This window comes from Scatophagus argus, chromosome 5 (assembly GCF_020382885.2).
Source record: "Scatophagus argus isolate fScaArg1 chromosome 5, fScaArg1.pri, whole genome shotgun sequence".
Lineage (NCBI taxonomy): Eukaryota > Metazoa > Chordata > Actinopteri > Scatophagidae > Scatophagus > Scatophagus argus.
This window is the reverse complement of record NC_058497.1, coordinates 16,059,833-16,075,181: the sequence shown is the minus strand read 5'-3', so window position 1 is coordinate 16,075,181 and position 15,349 is coordinate 16,059,833. Positions and strand designations below refer to the sequence as shown.

At 40.2% G+C, this 15,349-nt stretch overlaps 2 protein-coding genes and 1 non-coding gene across 3 annotated transcripts; all 3 read right to left on the bottom strand.

The window, feature by feature from the left end:
• Window positions 1-1,332: 1,332 nt before the first annotated feature.
• Window positions 1,333-4,123, bottom strand: mrpl28 (mitochondrial ribosomal protein L28). The gene is made up of 6 exons (XM_046389190.1): window positions 3,998-4,123; window positions 3,213-3,522; window positions 2,360-2,512; window positions 2,147-2,281; window positions 1,938-2,024; window positions 1,333-1,779 (listed from the first exon to the last, which is right to left on the bottom strand). Exons 2-6 carry the CDS (start codon window positions 3,495-3,497, stop codon window positions 1,684-1,686), a joined length of 756 nt encoding a protein of 251 aa, XP_046245146.1. The 5' UTR covers window positions 3,498-3,522; window positions 3,998-4,123; the 3' UTR covers window positions 1,333-1,683.
• Window positions 4,124-4,803: 680 nt separating this feature from the next.
• trnastop-uca lies at window positions 4,804-4,890 on the bottom strand. The gene has a single exon. It is a non-coding gene; the product is annotated as a tRNA-Sec (tRNA).
• Window positions 4,891-5,712: 822 nt separating this feature from the next.
• On the bottom strand, window positions 5,713-11,436 carry LOC124059020 (zinc homeostasis factor 1). Its single transcript, XM_046388725.1, has 6 exons — window positions 11,348-11,436; window positions 9,581-10,177; window positions 7,755-8,051; window positions 7,233-7,510; window positions 6,875-7,062; window positions 5,713-6,262 (listed from the first exon to the last, which is right to left on the bottom strand). Exons 1-6 carry the CDS (start codon window positions 11,400-11,402, stop codon window positions 5,953-5,955), a joined length of 1,725 nt encoding a protein of 574 aa, XP_046244681.1. The 5' UTR covers window positions 11,403-11,436; the 3' UTR covers window positions 5,713-5,952.
• Between the last annotated feature and the right edge of the window lie 3,913 nt (window positions 11,437-15,349).

Here is a 15,349-nt window from a genome sequence, read left to right as displayed (position 1 = left end):
TGACCAGATGTTTGTCTAAAATCTGCCCATCGGCATAGAAAAATCATCAACTTTGGCACTTTGGTTTGTGTCCATTTCAAGGTTTGTTTTCATTGATACGATTTGCTTATCACTATATGAAAGGGTAATTCCACGCTGAGGTTTTATCTATATAAGGAGTGAATCATTCTGTTTATAGGTGGTAGGTATCATTTTTCTTCTTCTCTGTTGCTAGGCTACCACACCCACGGGAGTCCCCACAACAGTAGGGACTCCCCATATTACCATAATAGCATGTTGCAACCACAAAGTGACACCAAATACAACCGACACAAATCAGAAAGAAGTGTTGAAAGCGAAACCAGGTGAGAAACGGCTGTTTTGATGTTTACATAAACCCCTTCGTCTTTTTTTTTCCACTGGTCAACTCCAGCACCATATAAGGATATCATATAAGGAGAATTTGTGCTGTCCTCACGGGCACATCCAAGGTTTATTACTACCTTGTTTGGTACTACGTGTCATTGCTAACAGTTAAAATAAATATTTTTGCAGGTTTTGGAGGTAGAACACATTTACCTGCTGTTTTGAGGCAGATAAGTTGTGTTGAATGGTGTGTTGGATGGGCTTGAATAATATCTGGAGTTCCTAAATTGATTTTAGTAAAACAGAGTAGACTCCAAACACCAAACAAACCATAGTCTCTTACTGTATTAGATGGCGTTTCATCTTTCTCATTTAAAGCATTTTGGCTCCCTCTATCGAGCGTGTTGAGAGTTTATTAAAAGTATCCATTCCATAATATAGAAGTACTAGATTACAAGTTTAATACCTGCCTTCAATATTGCAACTCAAATTAGTATTGTGAGCAAAATTGAAAGTATCAAAAGTAAAAGTATTCGTTATGCAGTAGAACAGCTCCTGATGCATATTACTACATATAATATGATGATGATTATCATGTACACTCGTCAATCATTTTAGTTATTTTATGTGCTTCTGGCTAATTTGATCTTGGGTTAAATTTGTTACTACTGGACAGAACCAGGTTAACTGTCTCCAGTTTTTGTGCTAAGCTAAGCTAGCAGCCGCTACCTCCAGCTTCAGATTTACCACACACAAGAAATGTGTTCTTATGTGACCCTGAGCAAGAAAACAAATATTTCCCTAAATGTTGAATTATTCCTTTAACTTGTTTTTGCTTATGATACAGGAGTCATTTCTCACATCACAACCAGAAAGTCAGTAAATTAAATAATTATGAAATGATTCACTGAATCACTGCATGAATTTCAGTATATAATTAGCTGCTTTGATGAACTGTACTGAGAAACAGATGAGCAGAAACAAGACTTTAGAAAAAAGGTAATCTTTTATTTTGTAGATATTATGTACAAGGCCTCTATATCTCCGATGTTCAGGGAGTATTTACGCTGATGGAAACTTCTCCCTTAATTCCTAAAATGTCTTATGAATGGATCTTAAATGCAAGGGGAAATAAATAAGCATTACTCCAACACAACCTTGTCATTTGTGTCTCTTCCACCTTTGTGTCATTCCCAGGTGAAAAAGCAAATTTAAACTGAAGTGAATTCTCCCAGCTGTACAGTCAGTACTGAAAATGGTGAGAAGCCTGAGAGTTCAGCTTACTTAATTTTTCAGATAGAAAAGTTGGCTCTGGTCCTGCTCAGATGGTTCAGTCGGTCACTTCTTCTCAATAAGGTGTGGCTCCGTGAGTTTTTGGACATACAGCTGATTCACCAGCTCATCCACAAAGACCTTAAACAGAGGTTCAGGCTCCTGGAAAGACAAGAACAAAACGGATTCAGGACACATAGAGCAAAATAAGAACCAAATCAGGTGTTGCTGTCTCACAAAATATGTAAAAACCCAAGTCAAAGTCCTTTGCTGTTGTGAGGTAAAACGGCTTGTTGTTTTATGTTTGAGGACTTTGTTACCTTGTGCTCCAGCTGCCTCTGTTTTTCTACGCCCTCCTCCAGACTCAGACCCATCCACTCTGCCTCCTCCTCTGGGATCTCAAACTGCTGCTCAGGAAGAAGGAGGCAGAGAAAGAAACAAGCGATTTTCTTTTTGTCTTTACTAAACAACATGGTGAGTTAGGCCAGACATCACATACAGCATCACTTAGTGGAAACATCCCATCTACCTTGTATTTGTTGTAGATCTTTTGTCGCTTGACAGGGTCCTCAGGGTAAAGCTCTGTGTCTTTACGTGCCAGACGAAGCAACATGGCTCTTTTCAGGTCCATCCCCAGCTTGGAGTTCAGGTCTTCCTTCGATGTCTGACAGAGGATGGATGATTACAGTCATATGAAAAGTTAAACATGTAATTTTGTCACACAGCCGTGGCACTCTCTTACTTTAAGAATATAAAAGTCGAATCCGAAGGCTGCGTCAATGAGGTCCAGAGTGAGCGCTGTGACTGTGATGGTGAACTTGTGGTCAAGGATCTCGCTGTACAACTCTCGCTTTAACAACTGTGGCTTCCAGACCTTCTTCAGACGAGTTGACAGCTACGGAGAAGACAATTCAGAAATCAACAAAAACATGAGACAGAATAACTAAAGTACAGCTACACATGTTAAAAACTTACTTTTGTGGACAATTTTAAGTGTAGAACATCAGAAATCTACTGTCTCAAAAAAGCACAAATTGGAGTTCGGGAAAAAAGATTAACAACAACTGAATGTGATATTTTTCAAGGCAACATTGTGTAAATATTTTAATATTTGAGTATTTTTTTTTATATTTCAAATATGCCATAAACCTTGTCAAAAACACACAAAACAGAGTAAACACTTAATATATCTTGTAATGTATTTTATGGACAAAATCTTAATGGCTAATTATATAAATATGGTGTGTGTATATAATATTTTGAGAAAGTCTTCAGTTAGAGATGGGATTTACACAGATTTACATTTACACAATATTAAAATAAAACAAAATGAAGACATTGTACTTAAGTATTCTAATACTATAACACTGTATGACACGTGATTTGCTCTTACTAAGAAGACTGCTTCAAACAGTTGCTTATATTACTGCTAGCATAATCCATAACCATTTTATGTGAATTCCCACTAGGACCAAAGTAGATTTTTCTCACAGTTATGCAACAGCAGCTAGAATCTTGTGCTGTGTGCATAATTTATTATTTCATGTCAACACACAAGAATGAAAGAGAGAAAAATCATCTGCCTGGAGACTCACCTTGTCATTGTTGGCATATCTGTAGCCTGATATCCAACCCTCACCTCCCCACAGGCCATTCTGCGAGTGTGGAGGGTAGTGGATGGGGATCGGTACATCCTGCACCCGCTCCTTCTGCCCTGTCTTTGGGCTGATTCTGTACTGGACTCCCAGAGGTCTCCAGTGGACAGGGCTGGGTTCTTTCTTCTCCAGGGACTTGAGGTAGTGTTTAGGGAGACGACTGTAGATGCCCTCCTTCATCTTCAGGGCATCCCAGATTTTGGGGGGGTATTTATGAAGAGGCATAATGGGCCGTCTTTCGAAGTCAAATCTGGGATGGGATAAGGAAAATGTTGGGATGAAACAACATGAACAACAAAACTCTTTGTATTGGATTAAAATTCAGAGGGAAAAGCTCTTCCACTTTTCCTTCACACACAATAAATGTTTAATACTAAGAATTTTTAAGTTGGAAGTTTCATGTATGCTTTTCTTTGTTTAATTAATTGCACGCTGAATATTTCAGTCATATTCGACATATACCGATTACCTTAAACTCTCAAGAAAATAATGTATAAAATAAACTGTACTGTACTATTTTTTTTTTAAATTAACTAATTACGATTTGCAGAAACTCACAACCACGAGTGAATAACGTTACGCTTGTTAGCAGGACGCTGAATAGCAAAGGGCAACCGGACAGTTACTCGTCCATTTATTTTACTAAACGAGGCCTCTAAGAGTCTAATATACCACTGACAAGCCGAACAAACGTTTGTATTAACGGGTAATAATAAGACACTGACCTCTATTGAATAAAGAGTTTTTAATCCAAGTTATCCCGAAATAGAGCAAGCAAGGACATCACGCCTTCTCCGCTGGGGTAGATTTCCTCATTCATCGTCCCGCCTACAATAGAGAGACAGATGATTGGATGGCGGACAGGAAGTCCTTGAAGATTGGCTTTCACAGGCTGCCAATCAATGTCAATCATTTTTTTCCTCGGCCAAAGCGGATGTAGGTTCACGGAAGATTCGCCAAAGAGCTTGCGTTGATTACGTCTTTATATCCATTTAGAGTAGTCCCACTGGTTATAGATTTTAATTTTTTGTTATAATTATGGTAAGGTTAGGTGCCAGATAAATATGGAGAAGTAAAAAACATGAGAAGAAAATGAAAAATGCGAAAGTAAAAATACAATACAATATCGTCTAAAATGTAGTGAAGCTCAAAATGGAAATAAATAAATAAAGTATGAGTGCCTCAAAATTGTTCTAAAGTACAGTACTTGAGTGAATATACTTTAACGAAAAAAACTGCTGGATTTTTTTTGTGAAGTATAAGATCGGAGGACAACAGGAAGTAGCTTCGTGACGTAGTCACGAGACGCTAACAGTTATTAAAAGTGAAAAGAAGGCACGAATGTAAGGGTCTACGAGTTGATTTGCTGTACTTTAGCTGACGTTGATCCTATGACATGACTTAAATGTGGCAAACCTGTCCGTTATGTCGTCTTCGTGGATATAGATAAAATTTTATACGTGATGCTACATATGCAAACACTGATCACTGTTACAGACGACGCAGTAGAAAAAGTACAGAAACCAACATTCGCCCGAAAGGTGGAATTGAACCACTCTGCCGCTAAGCAGCTACAGGTTTGAAGCCTGCACCCCGGACCACCGAGGCTCATCCGGGCACTTTCTAAAACAGCAGAACGGAGTATATATACGTCGCAATACCATCAGCTTTTTTGAATATGGTGTCGCTGACATTATTGCAGTTATTTTGCATTTATGCCAGAGAGTACATACACTGCAATCATATGCTGTATGTTCTAAATCACATTTAAGCTATATAAACACATTTTAAGGGAAAGTGTAGTCTTGTCTGTTATGTATTATGCAAAGCAGGCACATTGTGATTGGTTGTCTAAAGACAAAAGGTGGAGCCATATCGCGTTAGCACAGGTAAGAGACAAGTTCACGATGATATCAGTTTCGGTATGGCATAGTAGGAGAGGCACAGGTGTAACTAATAAAATTAATAGCGGCTACTGTAATGTCTGTAATAAAAAAAAAACCCTGGATGTAATCTGTTTTACTCTTACAACCTAATTTGTGACTATTTTGTTGCGGCATAAAAATTGAATAAAATAAAAATTCTCAGTACAAACACCTTAAGCACACGCAGAAAATGTACTTTCTACTTTCTATCATTCGGTGTACATAGACATGAATTTAATTTTGTATATACTGTATAGTAGGTGGGCCCTGCGATTGACTGGCGACCAGTCCAGGGTGTACCCCGCCTCTCGCCGTAGTCAGCTGGGATAGGCTCCAGCTACCCCGCGACCCTGACGGATAAGCGGTATAGAAAATGGATGGATGGATGTATAGTAGGTGTTCATACAATATCATATCAATTATTTTGGGGGGTTGGTTCTTGCTCTTCCTTTTCCTGCTTTGTCACTTGCATAGGATCAATAAAATTTACGTTATGTTCAAATAAAAAGAGGCTATTTTATTATACGTTTTATTTCAGTACATTAATGGGTGAGAACAGAAATACTTCAGGTACAAATTAAACAACACAAGGGGGAGAAAATGCAGTCTCTTGATACTGCATAAAAATCTTTGGCACAGCACCCTGTAAATGTCATAAATCTAACAGAACATTTACATAAAATGCACAAAGTATATTTTCAGACAGATGACATCTTTGTTTTTACATCAGTGCACTCTTTGGTTAAAACCGACATTCAGAGGAAGGTGTTCTCGATGACCAGACTCTGAGGCTCTTCCTTTGTTTCCCCAGCTGGTGGGGCCAGCAGAGTTCTGCTCTCCTCTTCTAAGGGAGAGCAGCACAGACTCCCTGCACAGGCCTTTCCGCAGGCAAGACTGCAGGCCAGGAGAGCAGGCAGGGAGGGATCCTCTCTGTGGACGACGGCGGAGGCGTCACCACAGCCTCCACATGATCCAGGGCAGGAAGGAAACTCAGGTTGAACAGTGCAGCAGTTCACTCCTACACTCTGTAGCACGTTAGTGATCCCCAGCATCAGATCAGGACACCTATTAATAAAATATATTGTTTTTAATCTGAAGAAAAACATATAAAGGCGCATGCAAAGGGTGACTTTGGTCTATGAACGTTTCATGGCCACCAAAAGTATTTGGTGAGGGTTAGGAAAATATCTCAGGGTGCATCATGTAGTGATGCAGTTTCTAAAATTTAAAAAAACAAAAAAGTAAAGGTAAAACAGGTGAGTCGTTTCGTCTGCAAGACTACACGTGGACCCTTCTCAACAAAAGAGCTCCTCATGCCTTCATGAGCTCACCATTTTCTTTCCTAATGCTTCTTCTTCCTCTTCTTCTTCATCTTCTTGATTTGAAGTTGGTTGACAAATAAAGGTAAAACTCAATCAAGCCACAGAAACCAGTCATTGTAATATTTTTTAACCTATACCACAACAAATTATCCCAGCTCCATCAATATAAAGCTTCATTGTTGCTGTCTTTACCTGCAGGTTAATACTGACAGCAGCAAACAGTTATTATTGGTACCTAGCTATAGTGTCAGGTTACAAAAACGTTATCCTCACCCTCCAGAGCTGACAGTTCTCAGAGGTTTAGATAAAGAAATGGTAGAACCACAAGTACAAATGTCAAACTTTTCCACTTCACCTGTGTGCTGGAAAGTCCACATGGCAGTGTACATGGACGGAGGCCACCGTGAAAGATTCATTTAACTGCCAGATGTGGAGGTCGTGTACCGCCTGCACCCCAGGGACACTGGCAATCCTCCGTCCAAGATCAGATACACAAACATGCGGAGGCGTGGCCTGTAGCAGCAGCAGTCCATACCTGTGCACCTGGATAGAGTTGCCAGTCAGTGCGGGTTTTGATTGAGCTGCAGCAATTATGAACATAAATAAGCAATCCTTTAAAATCTTTTCAAACTCATCCTCTCTTGGTTCATGTAATAGCTGTTGAAGTCAATTTGAACTTAATTTGGCCTTAACATAAACATACAGAGCCTCACCTGTGGCGTAGTTGTGGCAGTCAGTGTAATCACAGCCAGTAAGGACAGGATAGGATCCAGGTAAACCAGGAGGCGACAGGCTCCAGAGCTGTGCAAGTGCTGCGGAGCAATCAGCAGCATCACCAGACTGTTGATCAGAGCTAGAAGGGAGCTACAAAGGCCCTGAATGATGAGGATGAACAAAGGGAGACGGACTGGCCACTGGCTGGTTGGTAGGGGCCTCTCAGTGTGATGTGATGACTTGTAGACTGATGAGGTTTTAGATGCATTTTGACTTCCTGAAGGGGTAGAACACAGCAAAACATGATTGTTTCAAAAACTTTTTTTTTTTTACACATGTGATCAGAGCTACAGTATATCTGCTTTTGGGCTATAAAATACCTGGTGTCTTTGGTGAATTTAAAACACTTTGTTATATATGTGAATTTGGATTCACTGAATGCCAATAAATTTCATATGGCTCTTTTTTAAAGGGATACTAAGGTGAGAAAGGTGACAGTCCAAGGAGCTGAACTCTCTTACCAAGATGTTCCATGCAGGTGTTGTCTTTGGAAAGCTCTGTGATGTCTTTTGAATGACTCAAATCTGCAGCGCCGCTTACTACCTCACAGTCTCTGTTGTCCTGTGGAGCTGCGGTATGAACTTCTACCTGTGGCTCTGGGGTTTGAGAGTCAGTATCAGGGATGCTGGAGGTTCCCGGGTTACAGAGGACAAGCGTCCCACTGTGGAGCAAGTCGTCCACAGCAGACTGGACTTGGCTAACGTCACACAGGGCTCGCCTCGGCTCAGCCTGGCCTTTGGTTGAGTCAAAGAGAGGAATGAAAAACAAACATGGACGCTGTTTGATGTTCCTCACAGCTGAATATACACATGGTAGCTTCACCAAAGTGAAAACTGTCATGGTAATATCATCACCTGGCACAAGAATTCTTCTGCACTAAAAGATTATTATTGCAAAACACCAGTATGTACTTTCACACTGACTGACTTAAACACACAAGTAATTGTTAATTTTGATAGTATCTCAGTTATGTTATTTAACATACGCCTGGGAGAAACAAGATGCAAAAAAAAAAGCATCATTGTCATTGTAAGCTGCAGTAAATCATACTTTTTCCCCACAATTTTGAATTACCAGAATTGCAGCAATGTATCTTACATGACATGAACTTTTTAAACTCTTAAATACAGTGAAAAAATGGTTATCTCACATTAAATGACCAATTATTGCAGTCCTTCTATAACCCTGATTAAAGTAGTAATTGGAATTTTGTGGCCTCCACTGATTTTATTGTTTGGGGATCACAAGGGGCTCAGTATGTATCTGAAACGCCTTCCTCCCACACTTTTCCAACATTGCAGTTGGGAAAAATGAGCAAAAAGTAGCAGAGTTTGAGCCGCTCACTAAAATGATCTTTTCTTTATTCTTTGCTCCGCACTTCCGTCACTTATCCTGTGAACAGCCAAGTATAACGCCATGAATTCCCTCGTGGGAGACTGTTTGAAAGTGCATCCAACTGTCCTCCATTTGTACTATTCATTCTGTCTCATCTCTTTCCACGATGTGGAATCCTAACCTGTCAAAAAGCAATTGCAACTAATTAAATGTTAAAAAGTCTTGCCATAAACTTGCCCTGCGTCGACAGAGTCTATATCCAGATATTTGTCCATAGACATTAGTCCCTTCATCTCTCTTTTTGCTTATCTTCTCAGACGTTCACATATCAGATCTTTTCAGAGCAGGGGATGTCTGAATGTTTGTAAGGTCAATGCTGAAAATTGAAGGTGATTGTTCAAATCTGGAACATCTTTCAAAGTCTCAGTGAAGCTTCTGAAAAAATATCTTTAAATGTATTTGCATTTGTGATAGCTTTCTCTTGATATTGTGTTTTATTTTGCAGTCTATACACTTAATTCTGCCTGTTTGTGTACAGTTGTTGTTTTTTTCCCCATCTCTTTCAGCTCCATGGTCCCAGTTTTCATTTCCTCATGAAAGTTACAGCCATCGGTTCTGCTGTTACATGTTAATAAGTCATGAATAAATATGAATCCATAATATCTTCTGTTCTATATATTAATAAATTCCAAACAGACAGACTTTGTTCCAGATTTCCTGGAGCTGATTTCCTATAAAATGGTGAAATTATGAATTTCAGAGTTAATGCAATTATGCAAGAATCTGTTTTTGAAATAGTTAAGAAATTGTTAACAATCATTAGTAAACTTATGAGTTAGAATGTGTAAAAATTTATAAATATACCTTATTAGAAAATGATACCTCTTATTGTCATACTGCATATTTGTGCATCAGCTGTCAAAGTGAACATCTAATCCATTGGAAATGTTACCTTTCTGGTTCACTTCAAGGTGAGATTTGCTCTCCGGGGCCTGCAGCTGGTCCCACATCAGCCAGAGCACAATCATCTTATGGAGCAGACTGACAGTGCTGACCATTACAAGCAACAGGGGGCGCTGTACTGGTTGTGGCTCCAGGATAAAGCCAACAATTTCCATAATATAGGAGAGACACAGAGAGGCCAAGAGGAGAGCAGAAACAAAACCCCCCACAACCTGAATCCTGCAGGAGGTATAGGACAAACCACAGACGAAGGCTGCAGGTGAGATTTTAGTAGGAGTGGGGGGTCGATCTGGGATGGTTGACCCATTAGTGGCGGTCTGGGTGTCAGGCAGGTTGGCAGGAGATGCTGCTGAGGAGGAGGAAGCATGTGGAGGAGATGCAGGAGAGTCCAAAGAGCTGAGAGGAGGTTTTATTGTGCTTGCAGTTTGAAGAGGAGTAATAACCATGCGCATGAGAATGAAAAGAGCATGAAAACCATCCACCAGGACGATGAGGGAGTTGCACAGCTGACTGATGGTGACCTCGCACACCAGCAGCAGGATGGTCACTCCCAGCAGGCACCAGTGTAGCACTTTCATACTTGCAACTAAGAGGATAAAGAGTGAACAATTTGTAGAGGACCAGTAGGAAGCATCCTGACAGAAAACAATACAAACTGGCATTTTTTCAATCTTGTATGGGATCAAAGGTTCAGTATGCAGGATTTAGTGGTATATTGTACCCTCCCCTGCGATGGTTGCTGAAAAGACAAAAAAACGTGACAGGCCCCCTCTAACTCCACTGTTTGGTTTGTCCATTCTGGGCTACCATAAAGGCATGGAGGTGTAACATGCAGGAGTCTGTGGAGGAGGACCCACTCCCACTGTAGACATGAACAGCTTATTCTAAGCTAACAAAAGCATGACATATATGCTGTTCAAGTGATTATACACTGGTAAAAGCATAGATATGAATATTTTTCCATTTTGACAGTGCATACTCCTAAATCCAACACATTGTTCCTTTAAATTCCAGGAATGTCGTGTATTTGACACTCAGCTACTGGATGTCTGATACAGAAGGTAAATGTCCTGTTTGATGGTAACATGAGCTCCAGAGAATTTGAAGAAGCAAAATTAAAACAAATGTTGTACAAATATTCTCTCATGTAAATCATTTTAGGAGATTATCAATTGGGAGTTGAATCAAGAACCAGTTCCAGATGAGAAACAGTTCCAAATTAAACAACAATTTAACAGCAAGGCTTTAGATTAGTCACATGCATCCCTTGAAGAACCAGACCAATAAGCGGCATCAATAATGACATTAGTATCAGTAAAATCTTCCCAGTTCTAGTAAAAATATAATCCTTTTTCTTCTTTATTGACATGTAGTGGCTTAGAAGTATAAAACTGAATAAAATGCACTTTTGCACTACAATGATTTTTCATGCCACTATTGAATTGTTTGAATGCACAACTTTTACTTGCAAAACAGTATTTTACACTGTGTTATTACTACTTTTCCTCAAGGAAAAACTCTGACTACAAATGCTACAACTCTTAAAACTCACGGCTAAACCAGCATGTACATGCAACACACAATAAACTATCTGCACAAGCAGCAGTTGAAGACAATATACTGTGTTTTTTTTATTGAGTCTAAAGCTTAATTACCCCGGAAAAGTGATGACCTTCAGCCAGCAATCAAAGGCAAGTCGGGTTCTTGGATGTGATCTGTGCGCCGAAATCAGAAAAATGTCATTCATCGTGCTCACCATCTCTCCCTCTCTCTGTCCCACCACACTCCTCCTCTGCTCTAATCGCAGTCATGTGAGTTTGAGGAGGGGGTGGATGGTATCGTCCTCTCCTCACTTATCCCTGTTTGCATTCCCTCCTCCGCTCATCGGTGGGAGAAAATACCTTCAGCGACACATCACGCAGCCCACCCACCCTTCGTACACTCTCTGAGCAGATCAAGTGAAGCTAATTTGTCCTAATTGAGTGGCCATTGTGTTATCAGGATTACAGATACCAGACCTGGTGTTACGTAACCAGATCAACCAGAAAACCTTGCCTACTGGAAACATCAGGCTGCCTAATGAAGAATGAATAGAACAACCACAGTGATGTTAGTTTAGGCTGTCGGTGAGTTAATGAATTTATGTGGGATCTTAATTCAAATTTTTGGTAGAGATATAAAATAAAGCAGAAGCCACTGAAGTTCTGCCTCACTGGGTCATCCAGCAAAAATAATTAACCATGAAATGGAGGAAGCAAAATAGCGAATATTTCCATAAGATAGAAAGCCATTAAACACATGCAATCTTGGGTCTAAAATCGAACATTTTCCCCCAGCAAATGTCATACAGCTGTAATCAAATCAAGAGCTGGAAGAACATGTGGAAATTTGTGCTAAATAAGATGAAGTAAAGTCAAGTCAAGTTGAGTGGGTTTTATTGTCTTCTCAGCCATATACAAGTACACAGTGAGATGAAATTATGTTTCCCCAGGAACAATTTGGTTCTACATCTAACACTTTATACAGACAGTGAGACAGGACAAGACATAATTTATGCACAGATGAACAATCAAGCTGCTATGTTCAACAAATTTTAGGATAAATCTTAAAATGTATGCATTTAATAAAATTATCCACCACAACGTACTGGACAAACCAAACCAAATATGGGTATACCAACAAAACCCCAGAGCGTTGGAGACTGGAGTGAACAATGGTGCATTTTATTACTTATGAATTCAACTCTTTGTAGGAGAAAGAGTTGTTTAAAGGGCAAACTAAAGGAAGAGTTTGTAAACATTATATGGAAATGGGGAGATTGATGCTAGTCTGAAGTGTTAATATGAAGCTATAACTAGTAGTTAGATTTGCATAAACACTGGAAACAAGGGGAACAGAACCTGGCTCCAACAAAAAGGTCTAAAGCTAACTAAACAGACTAGTGTTAATTAGTTAGCTTCCTAAAAGGTGTTGGTAGGTATGTTTTGCAAAGAGCCAGGCTAGCTGTTTGTTTTTGTTTCCAGCATTTATTTCAAGCTAAGCTAAACATCTCCTAGCTGTAGCTTCATGTTTAGCGAACAGAAAGGAAATTGATGCCAAGCCTCTCATCTAACCTCAGCATGAAAGGCCATTATCGGTCAAACCTTTTTGACACAACCTTTTTTAAAACATATTTTTGTATTTATTGGAGGTGCAGCCTCTCTGTCCGCCACTGATGCAGCATTCCCATCTGCCCCTGCTCTTGTGTGCCACGGCCGTAGGGGTTTGTTGCAGTCGACTGGACTGCGAATCAACATGCCCGATACAGACTGACACTGGATAAATCCCTGCTGTCCTACCAGCACGCCTGCACATTCCTGAGGTACAGCTAAGCCCAAGGAAAGACCCAATGAGGAAGTATTTTATCGCTTGCCACTGTCCCTGACAGAGAGGGGCCTCAGACCTGGTAGGTTGGACAAATCTTTTGTGCCTACAAAGCTGTTTTTTGGGTTTCCACTACCTTCTCGTTTACCTCAGGAGAACTGTTTAAGTTTTGGTTTCCATTAACTCTGGAGGAAAATATAGCTGTCTCTTTAGCTCTGCTAATTGCTCTGCTAAATGTCTGTCTGTTGTTTGTGGTGGGCAGGTAGCCTCCTGTACAGCTGAATGCTGAGCGGATCAGTTTTCAACATGGCATCCAAACAATACAGGGTTTATATGAGAACACATGAAATTCTAATTGTAGCATTAGCCTCAGTTAGCCTTGATAGCTACAATAGCAATAGTAATGTTTAGCTCAGTGAGGGGAAATCTTAATGTTTCAGCATACCAAAACATTTTGGATGATGCTATGCTTCCAACTTTGTGGCAACAGTTTGGGGAAGGTCCTTTTCTATTCCAGCATGACTGTGCCCCAGTGCATAAAGCAAAGTCCATAAAGACATGGCTGGATGAGTTTGGTGGGGAAGAACTCAACTAGCCCACAAAGAGCCCTGACCTCAACCCCATCAAAAAGCAGGGCCCAACGACAGATTCCTGGGGCCACACCTGTGATAACTGGGAGTGGGTGAGAAAAAGATGTGGAAAAAAAAGATGTCCCCTAATCACTCACATCTAGATTACCCGCCGATTCATGAAGTTAGTTATGAAAACTTGCAAATATCTTCTAAATGTCCCTCAATTTTTTCACCAAATCACTTTTATCAATATTCATTTCAGTACTGATTCCTGATCAATTTTCTGCCAGCCAGCCATCATCACATCTCCTCTTACCCTTCATGCTGTAGCACCCTGGAATAAACCCTGATAAATTCACCTCACCTGTGTCTGGGTGTTGCACTTTGGTCCATCTTGAAACAACATCAAAGCTGTCAGGGCCTGTCAATACTCATACCCATATTGTCCTGTGTCATCCCCCCTCTGTATGTATTTATTTAACATTCATTTATATTTATGTTTCTCATTTACTCATTCAGATTGTGGATAGCGGATCTGCAGATTTAGCCAGAAACAAGATGTTTGCGCCACCGTGTCATCATGTGCTCCTTCCAGCCAGCCTCCTCCTAAGAGCGTTTTGTTCCTCTTGCACTATTATACAAAAGTTTCAAATACTCATCCGTAATTTTGTTGTGTGTGGCTCATCCACAGTTTATGTTTCTTGCAACATTTCAGACTATTTCAGAATACTTACTGTTTGTACAATAGTGGTGTTTTTATTTTTATATGTTTTTGCTTATTTATTTTTTTGTCCCTTTGTCCCTTGTGAGTAGCTACTGGCCCAGTGTTACTTAGTTAAACTGGCTCATCTGAGTGATGGTGATTTGTTAGATTTACAAATATCTACAAAACAACCTCTTCAACTGTTCACCCTGAGCCGTACAATGGCATGTTCCATGTGCAGGATCTTGCCTCAGGGTGGTGAGTCACGAAAAACAGGAAACAGCAAAAACACATGCAAATGTTTTCTTTCAGCTGAGTTTAGAAAAAAAACCCCATCAAAAATCTGCTGATCCTGCCTGCACGGCCCTAATGTTGTTATCTTGCTGTTCTCGATTCCCAATCTCATTTGTCATTGTGAAGTGCATATGTGTCAGATGGGAACAGAAAGTAGAGGCGAGAACAGAAAGCAAGCCCAGCCACTACATATTCCTGACAGTTGTTACAAAACTGAGAGAATTATGACAAAATAACATACAAAAACACAACACTATTGTAGCCAATCAACAACAGGCATGGTTGCACCAACCATGCTGAACACCAGGAGTTTTCCCCGTGGGCTGTTTGACAATTCAGGCGGATGCAGATAATGTTTGGTTTTTTTTTGTGCCCAAACAACCCCAGCCCTGCAATAACCAAGTTTTGAGTCACTGATTGGCCCAGGCGAGTGGGATACCGGCGCACTGTGGTTGGGTGTGACATCTGTGAGTCTCAGTCTCTCTCCCAGCCAGACGCTTTTGATTCCAGTTAGAGACTGACGACTACTGCAGAACACTTTTCTTGCACAAAGATTTAATGAAAGGACAAAACCTGCAAAAGTTATAAATGTTGGCTGTGTTTCTTAAATCGCTACGTTGTCCAATTAGAGTCAATATTATACTGGTGGTAGACTATATAAATAGTGTGTACTTTACATTGAGGAGCGGTGGTTGACTATGTTGGTAGGTATGAGACATTTGGAATGTCAACCAGAACACAACATACTCATTAACGCTTATGAAACATCTCTGATCCTGGTCCAGTTGGACTCCCTGCTGAGAACAGAAGTCCAGCTTCTTCGTAC

Bases quoted from the DNA above. Each gene is read 5' to 3' on its own strand.
- LOC124059020 (XM_046388725.1), bottom strand. From the start codon at position 11,402: ATGACTGCGATTAGAGCAGAGGAGGAGTGTGGTGGGACAGAGAGAGGG. The intron at 7,511-7,754 runs GTAAGAGAGTTC...CTACCCCTTCAG, and splicing joins CACCTGCATGGAACATCTTG to GAAGTCAAAATGCATCTAAA. The intron at 7,063-7,232 runs GTGAGGCTCTGT...AACTCTATCCAG, and splicing joins CTGCCACAACTACGCCACAG to GTGCACAGGTATGGACTGCT.
- mrpl28 (XM_046389190.1), bottom strand. From the start codon at position 3,497: ATGCCTCTTCATAAATACCCCCCCAAAATCTGGGATGCCCTGAAGATG. The intron at 2,513-3,212 runs GTGAGTCTCCAG...TCTTCTCCGTAG, and splicing joins GATATGCCAACAATGACAAG to CTGTCAACTCGTCTGAAGAA. The intron at 2,282-2,359 runs GTAAGAGAGTGC...ATCCTCTGTCAG, and splicing joins TCGACTTTTATATTCTTAAA to ACATCGAAGGAAGACCTGAA.